The following is a 12,358-nucleotide window of genomic DNA, read 5'->3' on the forward strand; positions in this document are numbered from 1 at the left end:
TCGGTTTGCAGCATTATGCAGCCGCAATGACATCTGGAGGGTGTCTGTCGGCTAACAGGCATGTTTGACTACCAGTGGGAGAGCATTCTTCCCAAGAGACATCAATTACTCGGATGACACCATGGGACCTCGCTAATGTGACTGTCTCGCGCACGCTCTGACGCTGTCAGCTGTCAGCCACGAGTCCGGGATGCTAGGCAGCTACTAGGGCGAGCTGTCAGTGAAACGACAAGCTTCGGATAGATCGCGAAACCAGACCAGTCGGCAGATGTTTGGCCGTCAGGCCGGTACCAGCCATATCCAAACGGACAGCCCGATTGGCCATTTCCCCAGATAAACTGCTAACCAGGGGCAGCTGCATTCCAGCCGCATGATCGAGCACATGAGGCTTCAACGACAGTCTTCCTTGTCGTAATGTCTGCCGGTGAGGGGCGGGGCGTGGTGATCGCCTCATGCTTCAGATGTCGAGGATGCGATTGGCAACGGTCCATCGAAACGCAGAATAAGCTTGTTGGCGTCCGGGATGGGACCTGGGCAGCCAGCCCTAACCTTGGAAGCGGGTTGGAACCTTGGAACGACTCTGCGGCAGGGGGAGTTCGTCCACACCTGGACAATAGTCGGTTGCCCAAGTGGATCGAGGGGCAGCGCCACGTTTCTCGTGCCAAACACCTCCTGGAGTTCATCCCATCTGCAACGCACAAGCCACGTGACGGCTCGCAGGGCTATGGCGTCCCCTCGAGGCGACCAAAGCGCAGCTTTCATCGTGTCCTGTCACCGAAGCAGGCTTTTCGAGGCACCCTTGCGCATGACATGCGCAGCGGAACATCGCAGGACATCACCCCATGTGGGTCGAGCTAGCTTTTCGGCTGTTGTTTGGAGGGAGAGGCACTCAACTCGATCCAGAAACTTCTGCTTCATCCCAGCTTCACGGCCTACAGCACGCCCTGCGATTGCCTCTAGCCCGGCAAAGATGCGCAAGTTAGAAGACAAAGCGGCAAAGTGCTTTGAGAGCTGAGAGAGCTGCCTCCGTGCTGGAGAGCGTGTATGGAAACAGACATCGTCCCTCGCCTATGTTGAGGTCACGATGAATTCTATAAGAAGAGCCGTGTTTCCTCACGTTCATCGTTTTGTTGGCATCATCTCATCAAGCCTTCTTCACTACACTCTTCAGACACTCCAGCTTCTTTAGCAATCATCTCCTCATCTTTACCACCAAAAGTCTTCTTCACCAAAACCCATCCACCAATCCACCAAAATCATTCACCATGAAGTTCACTCTCACCACTCTTCTCCAGCTGGCTCTCTGCGCCACCGCCCTGGCTGCTCCCTCCCCCCAGGCCCCCGCTCCTCCCAATGCCAACATCCCTCCTTCTACCACCACTGACCTGACGGGTCAGAAGGTAAAAGACACCCTCCCCACCTGCAATGCAGGCCCCATTCCTCGTACCACCTGCTGACAACGCTACCACTCAGGGACCCGATGGCAAGTTCACCGTCAAGCCCGCACCCGAGGACCAGACCTCCGAGGCGCTCCAGAAGCGTATCGCCCCCGTCGTGGCCATCGCCGGCATCGCCGCGGTCAAGGGCCTCGCCATCCTGACCAAGATCGCGGTTGAGATCGGCCAAGACACCATCAAGAACCTCGGCAAGTGGAACGATGCCCGCGAGGCCTTCACCAAGAAGACCACCGCCGAGATGTGGGCCCGCAACCCGGACTACCAAAAGTACCCGGCCGCCATCTGCTACAACAAGGGCTACAAGCTCAAGAACCCCGCTGGCAAGGACGGCCTTGTCTCGGCCAAGCTGGAGCTGGGCCAGCTTAACACTGAGTGAGTTATCTATCTGCAGACCGGACACTGACATGCTTCGGTGTTTGATGAGATGCGAGGCTAATATGTTGTTTCCAGCTATGACTGCATGTACATGACTGCCAACAACCAGTTCTACACCGAGAGCGACGGCGGTTACATCAACGTAAGTCAAAGTCGTAACCCCATCTAGGCATACAAACTCAGAGAATTAACCCGGCACGCCTATAGCTGAGCTACACCTATAGCAACCGCTGCACCTTTGACTCCAACACCGGTGATCTGACCTGTGGTGCTTAAGCGCACTATGGGCCAAAACGTAAACCCATCACGGCACTGAACAGGTTTCAAACTCATAATTGGCAAATACACGCATGGAAGACGGAGCTGGGATCTGGCCCAGGTTGGCATTTGCATGCAGGCGAAAGAATTGTGCTTATAGAATGGCTGTGTTTGCTTTTAGACTATCATTATTAGAGTACCTAGGCCTAGGTAGTGTTTGGTTTCTGCAAAGTTGGATTAATTTTAATCAAGCCACTCCTTAATATCCTCAACATCAGTTCTGATGCAAATTGCAAGTGAGAAGTGCTATCCATACATGTTTCATGTTCATAACTGGATTCTTGATTGTGTTTAAAACTGGCAGGCGTGAGCACTTAGAATACACCATGTTTTCTTTTATTTTAAAATAAGAAGAGAGAGAAAGAGAGAAATGAAACGTACAATGTTGATTACAGTGGTGAAAATATCATAGAGTAGCAAGTGGCCTAAGCCTTGTGATGTTACAGATAAGGCTAGGGAGCACCATCTTGAAGATTACAAGATTGCAGGGTGATTTCAGAAACTTGTGTGTGGTCAATTTATCAGATGCAAAGCCGCCTGTACAGAAAAAGAGGGCAAGCACGTGAGCTCTAGAAGTAACTTTGACCACTGTTGTGCCCTGGACAAGCCTTTGGTTTAGCCAAACAGCTCAACTGTCTTGGTGCCACACCTTGCATCGCGTCACTCGTGAGCTGCTTTCCCAGTCTCTTTCTTTGATCCAACCGAGATCTCTCAGCACCCAACAAGATCCCGGTGTCCTTTTCTGAACGCCTGTCTACCTTCTAGCGTCTAATACCCATTTGCCGACCTTCACAGCATCTTGATTTCAACAAAATCTGCCGACCTCCGAGGCCTAAAGACGCTTGACTTTGGATTGTTGATCTGAGGTCTGATCTGCCACAACATTCCCTTCACCCACCTCCCACCTCCCTTCCCTCTCATGCGATAGGTCCTAGGCAACAGCCTCAAGCATCATCGACAAGCGTCATCATCCCTTATTCAGTGCCGACATCGACGTCTCCGATGAATTCGACCACACTGAGCCGCCATGGCTGACATCGGGATCCCATTTGGTTTTGTCAACCCCGAACGCGATGACCAGCGCCCGATTTCCAGCTCACGCTCCCTACTAGCACGAGCTCGCACGTCACGGCGTCAAACGACCAAGTGTTTCTTTTACTTCCAGCGGCTTCCCGCTGAACTGCGCTTAGAGGTCATAAAGATTTTCATTCATGGCATTCGTGAGCGCCGAAAGAGATGGTTCGAGAAAGAAGGCAGCCCCATAGTGGTGCAGTCGCGTCGCGGCATCTTGCATTCACAGCTACAGGACAAACAGCCACCTAGTCTGGCCCAGTTTGCTTGCGTAAGCACAGAGTGGCAAGTAGAGGCTGAGAAGCAACTGTTCTCAACCCTCGACCTCTGGGTGGTGCCTGATTCTGGGCCTAACGAGTACGCCGATATACTGGCTTTCTCGGCCATTGTCACTGGACCACGACGCCGATACTTGAAAGTGTTGCGGCTCGAATCGTACCGACAGTACCCAACTTACCAGCACCCTGGCTCGGAAGATGATAGGCCACATCGCATCGGAGGCAGCTATGAGTGCATTTTGAGGCTTCTTCGGACCCTGGGAACTTGGTCGTTAGAGGAAGTCACAACTGATTTGCTCGTTGTGGAACTCGACATTGAGCTACAGGACTTTCCCGTACAACACTTGCGACAAGAAATCGAAGAAACACCAAAGATCGAATCCATCGGAGTCTTACATATCATTATGGAAACAGGAACATTCAGCAAATTGCCGCTGGCTCTGCTCTGCCTGCTCCGCAAGCTACCTCGATTGAGAGCAGCCCATTTCCGTCTCAGCCCTTGGTGCTTCTCAAGCGACGATGATAGGGACAACCATCTCATAGAAGTCATGCGTGGCTTCCGTACAGAAACACCACAGCTCAAGGTACTGGAAATGACGCAGCCATTCCTCGGCAGTAAGTGATTTCCTTGTTCCCTCTACTAACTTTCCCCACCTCCTCTCACTCCCGTGGGGCGCTGAAAGCACCCAATTCTCAACTGACCAAACTCAGGGCAGACAAAAATTTCAAATGGAATACTTGTCGGCATCTTGACTGGGCCGTCTATTGCTTCCATGCGCCACACTAGCTACCATCTCAAGCAGCTTATATTAGGAGGCCCTCTTGACCTGCCCCTGTTTTTTGAGACATTCTACGACGCTCAGCATGGCAGCCTCGTACCGAAAGCGCAACATTCATGGCCGCACCTCGAAGTATTGATCTTTCGAGGACCAATCATCAAGGAAAGGCGCCCTCTAAGCTTCCCCTTGAAGGATGAGTTTCTGAAACTTGTGGGCCGTGCCGCAAGAGAAATGCCAAGGCTCAATTGCGCCGTGATCATGATTGAGTCACAGCCGGAATTCGGATTTGAAGGTGTTGGGATGTCGATTAGGTTCCTAACGCCTGACGTCTCCATAAAATTGTCCAAGATCAGCCTGAGGCGCCGCAACATCAAACGGCCAGCACTTACGGTTGCCATGCACACTCCATCTCGATCAGCTGTCCGCGTATGGAGGGAGGCGATCGAGCATACGAAGAAGATGAGTATGGTCGTCGAGTTCAAGCCCCTTCCGAGGTTTGATGAGGATGGCAATTTGGTCTTTCTTCCGTTCCAGGATTGGAAAGACTAGCGAGGAAGTTCACCACAGTGTTCAGGAGATTTGAACATTGCCTGTTCGTTGACAGACCAAGCGGTTCTGGTACTGTAGGATTGAAGAAAGAAGAAGAGGCATTGCACTGAGTTGCAATGGAAATGCTGGGGTAAGCTTTCATCCCACCGTAGCATCGTATTGGAGGTCATTCTGTAGGATACTGTCACATGTACTATTACCGTACCACCACCACATTTTCAAAGTACCAACAAGTCCCTGTGAATTTTCTGCTATCTGTGCAACTGTTTCACACAAGATCTCACGTATAGGACTTCGCCTGGTGGGGGGGTTGGGGGAGGCATACCTAGGTACCGTCCATGGGTGGTATCAGGAAATGATGTTAAAAGGGTTGCAGCCGTGGTTACTTGTGATTCTTAAGTTGTGTGATCTACAGACACAACGTAATTGTTTAGCAGAAAAAACAAGTCCATGTTAGCTGGCTTTACCCTGATTTTATATTCTATCTTGATAATGTGAACACAGCCTGCCAGCGATCCATGTTCCTCTCAAATTCATTGTGTGGTTGATGTCATCCATAGGATCGCCCTCCACCAGTACCAAGTCCGCACGCATCCCTTCTCGAATCCATCCACGGTCCGTGAAATTGAGTCTTTTGGCGGTTAAGCTGGTTGCAGATCTCAACGCTTCAGAGGGGGTGAATCCACATTCCTTAACCAACAGTTCAAGTTCCTGATGAAGTGATAGCCCATAAGCAGTCCCAGCAGCGAGGCCAGTTGAGTCAGTACCACTGCAAGATTGGTAAGCTTTGACTAGTTGATGGTTTTACCGTGCCAGATGATTTCACATGCTCTTACCAGAGAATGTCAACACCTGCTTTGTTCAGGCTCCTGATTGTGTCAACCGCATGCTGGAGACTCCCATCACTTCGCTTTGTCATTGCCAGGCATTGACACATCATTTGTTCTCCCTTTTCTTCGAGCAAACCTTGAGTGCGAGGATCATGAGCATATTTCTTCTGCATCTCTAATCCTTCTTCAGTGTTACTTCCGATCACTGCCAGTGTTGGGATGCAGAAAGCACCGCTTTTCTGAAATGCTTTGATAAGCGCTTCGGTTGGTGGCTTGTCAAGTACTGCATGGGCCGTTCCATCGACGCCTTGGGAGAGGACCTCTAGGGTATCATCAAGAGTGAATGCATGAGCCATAACTGTAAGGTTTGACCGATGCGCTTCCTCTACAATGGCTCTCTCCACAACTGCTGGAAGCTTGGGAAGCACCATCTTGAATGCAGCGCCAGATTCGTGGATAATTTTCATGTAATCAGCGCCAGCTTGAGCCTGATCGCGCACAAACTTGTGACCGTCCTCCTGCGTCTTGAGAGGGTTCTCATCAGGTGGAGCTCGATACCCTGTTTCTGTGTTATCAAGGTCTGTCAGCATGCTATGCAGAGTTTTTGACAACCTGGCACATGACTTTCCAGGTACCTTGAGTAATGGTGCTGGCCAGCCGCCCTCGGGCGTCGCTGATTGCATTGCAGCTTTGATATCCGAGCAGTCACCGTCTTGCACCAAGCTACGCAGCTTGTCGATCTGAAACGGAGCATTTCCCAAGTCACACTGCGTTGTTACTCCAAACCGTAAGCCTTGTGCTAACCCGGATTCATTGCCAAAATCTACATGAACATGCGCATCGATGAATCCGGGCAGCAGAGTGTGCCCGGGTTTTGATATGGTGGGTCCATCAAACGCGATTGTTCTCGATGATATCTTTGAGATTTCACCACCTCTAACTTGGACCGAGCCACGATCAATGATGTTTTCACCGTCAAATATGCGCACATTCGTAATCGCGAAATCAGACAGAGTGAGCTTCCAAAGTTGTCTGTAATCGACAGACCGGAATGGATGGAACAAAAGGTTACAAGTAAATAACGAGGGGAGCGTGCTGGAGTTACCACTCTCTCAATATTATGTACTATACCTATACCCAGCCATGTCTTGCGTTTCATCTGCTCAGACCGCCCAAGCCGGTCGAACCTGAACAGCCAGGATGATGACGTATACCACTCGTTAGCCTTGCCCAGATATCGCCTGTGGTTTGTTCAAATTACGGCCCGAGTTGACGAGCCGTTACTTGAAACAGTCTGGCGATAGATGGGTGCCAAGATTGCAGGTTCGCAGGGCGAGAGCTGGCGCAAATTAGTGGTGGCAAGCATTTACTTTGGGTAGCAAGCTTAGGCTTCGGAATGGAAGCGCATGTATCGAGGCAGTCGACCGTGGCTCCGAATATCTGAACGACTTGGTCTAGTCTAGTGATGGAGGTAGGTACCCGTCCCCATTAAGACGGTACCGAAATCCCATCCATGCTAATTAACTCTAGAAGTATTAGGGCGAAACCGTTTCCAGAAAGCCGAACACTTCTTCCAGACGCTTCTAAGCTCAGCTACAACAAGGCTTATTATTGCAAGAGTTACCTAGATACTTATCGGCTTCTGATATGCAGAGTCAAGTTCTCATCGCTTTCACACTATCACTGCGAGTTTCAAGTAAGTGTCCAATACTCGCTTGATAGGAAGCTGCATTCATAACCATATAAATACATTGAATCCTAAATATCCTTCGAAGGCCGAGAATGTATAGAGAACCCTGACAACTGAGAATTCACCTCCACCTCCGGTTTCAAGGTCAAAGATGGGATCTCATACTCTCCACCGTTTTGGGGGCGAAAAGGAATAGGCTGCGTGCTGGAAAGCTCTCGCATCCTTTTCCGAAGCTCTTCGGCTGTTGCATTGAAAAGGACCTCGTCCACTCGGTTAGACTGGTACACGACGAAAGACGGCAAGACCTCGAATCCGGTGTAATAGAGCATCCCATGGGTTATGGGGAACAGGAGATCGTGAATGGGCCCACAAACTCCTCGAGGCGAGAAGTGCTCCTTCCATCCCCCAACCGTCACCACAACCATGGCCTTCTTCCCCAGCATTTTACCTTCTCCATACCTGTCCCCCCACCGCTCATTGTTGTGCTCCCCAATACCGTACGCGAAGCCCGCCGAGTAGACCCTATCCACCCAGCCCTTCATAATGGCGGGCATGGAGTACCACCACAGCGGGAATTGTAGAATGAGGATGTCGGCCCACATCAGCTTCTCCTGCTCGCGTCTGATGTCGTCTGTGAGCGTGCCCGATAATGTCGCCTCACGCGAAGCGTAGCCCACCCTCAGGCGGGTCTCTGGCGTGAGCTGTGTGAAGTCAGAACGGTCGATGTGGCTTTTCCAATGCATGGCGTATAGGTCAGAGATCTGAACTTCATGACTTTGGGCTTCCAGTTCCTCTACTGCAGCTTGTAGAAGGGAGCCGTTAAGCGATTGCGGCTCTGGATGAGCGAAAACAATGAAGACTTTCATTTTGGTGGCTCGGCAAGTATGGAGAGTTGTTGGAAGAAGAATCAGGAATTCAACTGCCCTCCAATACTCTCACGGATATTTTTGGAGTTTAATATAAATATGCTGTGGTGTGACGTTTGGTCATATGTTGTCTCTGGCGGCTTCACACCTATTGTGTCATAACATCCGATATATGCTGTTAGACACGCGTTTGTTATGCATCGTGTTTCAATCAGGAACCCGCAACATAAGATCAGCCTAGTTTAGCGGGACTCGCTACACGGTACCGGACGACTGGACGACCTTTTTGTGATTGGTGTCATGAGTGATCGCATTGCGGGGGAACCTTCCCTAACGGACTCAGTGCTGATGCAGTCCTCACCCATCAATGATACTGGAGTCACGCAATATTAGACTCAGAGACCCACCTCTCGACGTCTCTGACCCTAGGCTAGTCTACGTGCAAGATCAACACGAGCCCAGCAATTTTTATCATTGAAACAAACAGCCCAAGTGTTGGATATTACCAGTACCAGGACCCATTTTTCCATCGTCCGCTGGAGGAGCTGTCAACATACATATTCCACAAACCACCGGCTGCAGACGAACCAAGCGTGAAGGAAGACCGCGCAGCATTCCGCCTGGCCCTGAGACAGATAATGTGACTGAAAGGGATGCTCAGGCCATACCGTGTCTCCTGACCTTAAAAGTTGCTCTCACCCACTGCATAGACAAACCCTGTGACCGAGTTCCGGCAGCAACACCCGGACCGGGCACATGCACTTTTCAGGCAAGTTCAAGCACGCTGTGTCCCGAGGTCATCACATACCGAAAAATGAAGAATCGCTAATACCTTGATTTCTAAATATTTATAGTAGCATATTCCATGTAACTATTTTCGCTTCTATTCCGTATACGTCCGAGGACATACATGGCGCCTTCACACGGTGGTAAACGCTCAAGACTCAGCGCTCAAAAAGATACGATATCGACAACTATGTGTCCTAAAAAGAGGGCTCAGCACGAATCTACGTCGCTCATTGAAGTCTCGCTTATTTGGAGTTGAAGAAAAGATATATTTCTAGGGGATCACTGCCCGAGGTCACCTTGAAAGGCTAGGCAACATTACACTATGTGGCTGTCTCATTCCGAGTCACGCAAAAATTCCGTCATCTCGCTATCTAGTTAAGCTTCACGCGACCAGCGATGCTCCCAACAGACCTCTTCTTGGTGCAGCTGGACGAGCCGTTGCTCGAGGCGGCGGTGGCATTGGTGGCAGCACCGCCCTGGGGCGACAGGGTGATAGTGCTGGCGGAGCTGTCCTCCTGGAAGATACCGCCGTAGATGATGCCCTCGTTGATACCCGCGGGCTGCTGAGCATCCTTGGTGATGTCGGCGCCGCCATTGACACCCTTCTTGAGCACGCCGAAGTGGTACTGACCCTGGCCGCTGATGTCGTTGGTCAGGGGCTCGGTGACCTTGGCAAGGGGCTCGTTTCCGGTGGAGTAGAACACCTGGGTGGTGCTAGACGCGGAAGAGAGTTAGTATGTGTACAGAATTTCCACAGCGGTGAGAGACTTGACTTACTTGGCGTTGAAGTCGAGGGTCAGGCCAAAGTTGTGGAAGACACCCTCGGTGAAGGGGGTGCTGAAGAGCTGCTGGCTCTGCTTGACATTTCCAAAGAGGATGAGGCTGTCTGGGTCGACACCGCCCTGGGTGGAGGTGTCAAGCATAGTACCAGTCTTGAGGACGAACTGGTTGGTGCTGAAGTCGGCGCTCTCGACAAAAGCAAGCTGGTACTCGTGCGAGATGTTGAGCGGGCGAGCAGCATCCTTCATCAAGCTGAAGTGCAGGCTCTTCACGCCCAGGGTGGACGGGTCGGTGCCATTGTTGCTAGCAGGAAGAAGCTCAGCACGGCGGAAGCCGAGCTGGACGTTGGTCTCGCTAGGAGCAAAGATGGACTCGTCGCTGTGGACTTGTTAGCCAGTCTATCGCAAACGAGATATGTCGATATCAGCTTCAACCGGTACTCACTTGATTGTGACCTCCAGAGGAACGGTGCCGACGTCAAAGAGAGATGGGGCGACATCAGGAAGCTGCAGGAGCTTGCTGAAAGTCACGTTCTTGCCGAAAACATTGCCCGGGTTGAACAGGCCGTTGTCTGAATCGAAGGCAGAGAGCTGAGTGCCAGCAGGGACGCGGCCGTCGAACTGGATAGCAGACTGCGAGGCCGCCAGCGACGCAAGTGAGAACAGGGAAGTATGGGTGAGGAGTCTTTGAGAGAACATCTTGAAGTAATTTGTGTTATTCTAGCGAACGAAAGGAATGTGGGGCCTAGTACTAGCAAGGCAACGAATGACTGTGGGTTAAGAATATAAAGTAGCGCGGTTAAGAAAGGATGAGACGATCCCACATCTTGTCTCGGGTGGCAGGGCCAGCGGGATTGTTATAGGGGAGGGATATCGGGGGGCGCGCGTTGTAACGGACTGCTGAAGCCTCCGAATAACCTTATTGCGGCCGTCATGTTTGAAGTTGACGCTGCCCCTTGATGCGGCTCTGGGCGGCGGGAAGTCACGGAGATCCCCCCCCCCCTGGATGAACTCGACAAGACTCCCTGGTTGTTATCGGTAGATGATGTGGAGCAGCCTTGTCCCGGGCCACCGTAATTGTTAGGATGGAGACATTGCACAAAGTGAGTAGAAAAGGGTGGCTTATTTCGCGCACGAATCATGTGTCCGTCTGATGAACCCTGATCGACCGGCGACCACGATGGCCCATGTGCCTAACATACGCTCCTAGTGTCTCAGCAGTCCGCATCTGGCATCGCGGACGAGTCAATTCCTGCACTCTTCATTCTGGCCCCCGAAGCTGTCTAGCCTCTGCGGCTGTGCCCGCCGTTCATGTAGACTTCGCAACTGGGATGAAGTGGGAGTTAGCTGAATTTTAAGCAGCGCTTAGACAAGCAACTCAGGAGATTTCAATGCGGACGGAGAAATCTTCAGATTCACCTAGTTAGCCAGAAATAAACGCTGGATGAATGGTAGCGTGTCAAGATGTGTTTCATAATCGTCTGTCAAGCGATTCCTCGCTATCAGACAAATACAGTAATTGCAAATGAAGGTGGGTAATAAGGTTTCCAGCCAAGACAACCAACCAATTTTGCACCACCAGCCCCAATCATAGTTTCTAGCGGTTCATTCCTCAAGCTTTAGTCTTTACTAATTATCATGGACATGCACTCTGGGGCTGCAAGCCAGATCGACCTTAATTGCGGCGGTTATTACCGAATCTCTGGGCAGGACTGTTTGCCCACCTGGACAGGCGCCCTTACTGTGAATAAGCTTTGGCAGTTTTAAACACCGGGGTGCTTTAGCAAAATGTGTTCAGGTTTAGTCATCACGAAATGCACAGACTGAGGTTTTATGATCGACCTTACTCGAAGATCTTCCGTTGCACCTTATGCTTAAGCTAATTGGTTCTACTCTAATGAGTCGGGAGGACGGCCCGAGTAGCACTTATCAGTGCCGAATTCAATTTATTTGGATTCACATTGACTGGTACGGCCATTGTCCACGCATATGAACACTGCAAGCCTCATCGTGCTGCTAATATTTGATATTGGAAATTTCTGTTATTCTAGGGAAACCTTGAACGCAGTCAAGGCGCTTCGGAGATTGTTTTGATTCTACCTGGGGAGCCAGAGCTGTCATGCCAAGAGTTGGCAGCAGACTCACGTGGCCTCACTCTAGCTTGGCTTGACTACAGATTCAATGATGAAGAAAGAGCCCCACTCGGCAAGAGTTCTTGAAAAGGTAAAGAGCAGGAAGTCCACGAGCATCTAACTGGTTTCGTTTCTATCCCGCATATGTCTGGGGTCATACATGGCACCACGAGCATCTAAAGGACGCAATTCGAGCTCACGTTTGGAAGCCGGTGCTGCCCTCGGCGAACGACGCTTTTGGAGCCTGTGCAGCCCGCCGAGGGTTCGTCAACGTGGGCACTACTGAGTCGTCACCGCGCCTGTAATCTAACTCAGGCTGAAAGTCACCCATTTTCCATCTGGGATCCCCAGGGATCTCTTTAACATTCTAGAATGGTTGAGACACCGTTCTTAAGTGTTGAATGCGCTCCGGTATTGATCTCCAGTCACTATCGATCGGCGGTCA

General features: G+C 51.0%; 4 protein-coding genes across 4 annotated transcripts; 2 read left to right on the forward strand and 2 right to left on the reverse strand.

Annotated features, from left to right (window-relative positions):
* Positions 1 to 436: 436 nt before the first annotated feature.
* KVR01_009636 (uncharacterized protein) lies at positions 437 to 2,108 on the forward strand (the record flags this gene model as incomplete). Its single annotated transcript, XM_044785398.1, has 4 exons — positions 437 to 1,400; positions 1,474 to 1,829; positions 1,908 to 1,974; positions 2,040 to 2,108. The coding sequence occupies exons 1-4, from the start codon at positions 1,266 to 1,268 to the stop codon at positions 2,106 to 2,108; spliced, it is 627 nt and encodes a 208-aa protein (XP_044642138.1). The 5' UTR covers positions 437 to 1,265.
* Positions 2,109 to 4,047: 1,939 nt separating this feature from the next.
* KVR01_009202 (uncharacterized protein) lies at positions 4,048 to 4,827 on the forward strand (the record flags this gene model as incomplete). Its single annotated transcript, XM_044788969.1, has 2 exons — positions 4,048 to 4,114; positions 4,211 to 4,827. The coding sequence occupies 2 exons, from the start codon at positions 4,048 to 4,050 to the stop codon at positions 4,825 to 4,827; spliced, it is 684 nt and encodes a 227-aa protein (XP_044641704.1).
* Positions 4,828 to 7,316: 2,489 nt separating this feature from the next.
* On the reverse strand, positions 7,317 to 8,250 carry KVR01_009036 (uncharacterized protein). The gene has a single exon (XM_044788157.1). The coding sequence runs from the start codon at positions 8,211 to 8,213 to the stop codon at positions 7,416 to 7,418; it is 798 nt and encodes a 265-aa protein (XP_044641538.1). The 5' UTR covers positions 8,214 to 8,250; the 3' UTR covers positions 7,317 to 7,415.
* Positions 8,251 to 9,373: 1,123 nt separating this feature from the next.
* Positions 9,374 to 10,480, reverse strand: KVR01_009338 (uncharacterized protein; the record flags this gene model as incomplete). The annotated part of the gene is made up of 3 exons (XM_044790348.1): positions 9,374 to 9,716; positions 9,780 to 10,160; positions 10,227 to 10,480. 3 exons carry the CDS (start codon positions 10,478 to 10,480, stop codon positions 9,374 to 9,376), a joined length of 978 nt encoding a protein of 325 aa, XP_044641840.1.
* Positions 10,481 to 12,358: the final 1,878 nt, after the last annotated feature.

The sequence above is a fragment of the Diaporthe batatas genome (assembly GCF_019321695.1).
Source record: "Diaporthe batatas strain CRI 302-4 chromosome Unknown Contig00011, whole genome shotgun sequence".
Lineage (NCBI taxonomy): Eukaryota > Fungi > Ascomycota > Sordariomycetes > Diaporthales > Diaporthaceae > Diaporthe > Diaporthe batatas.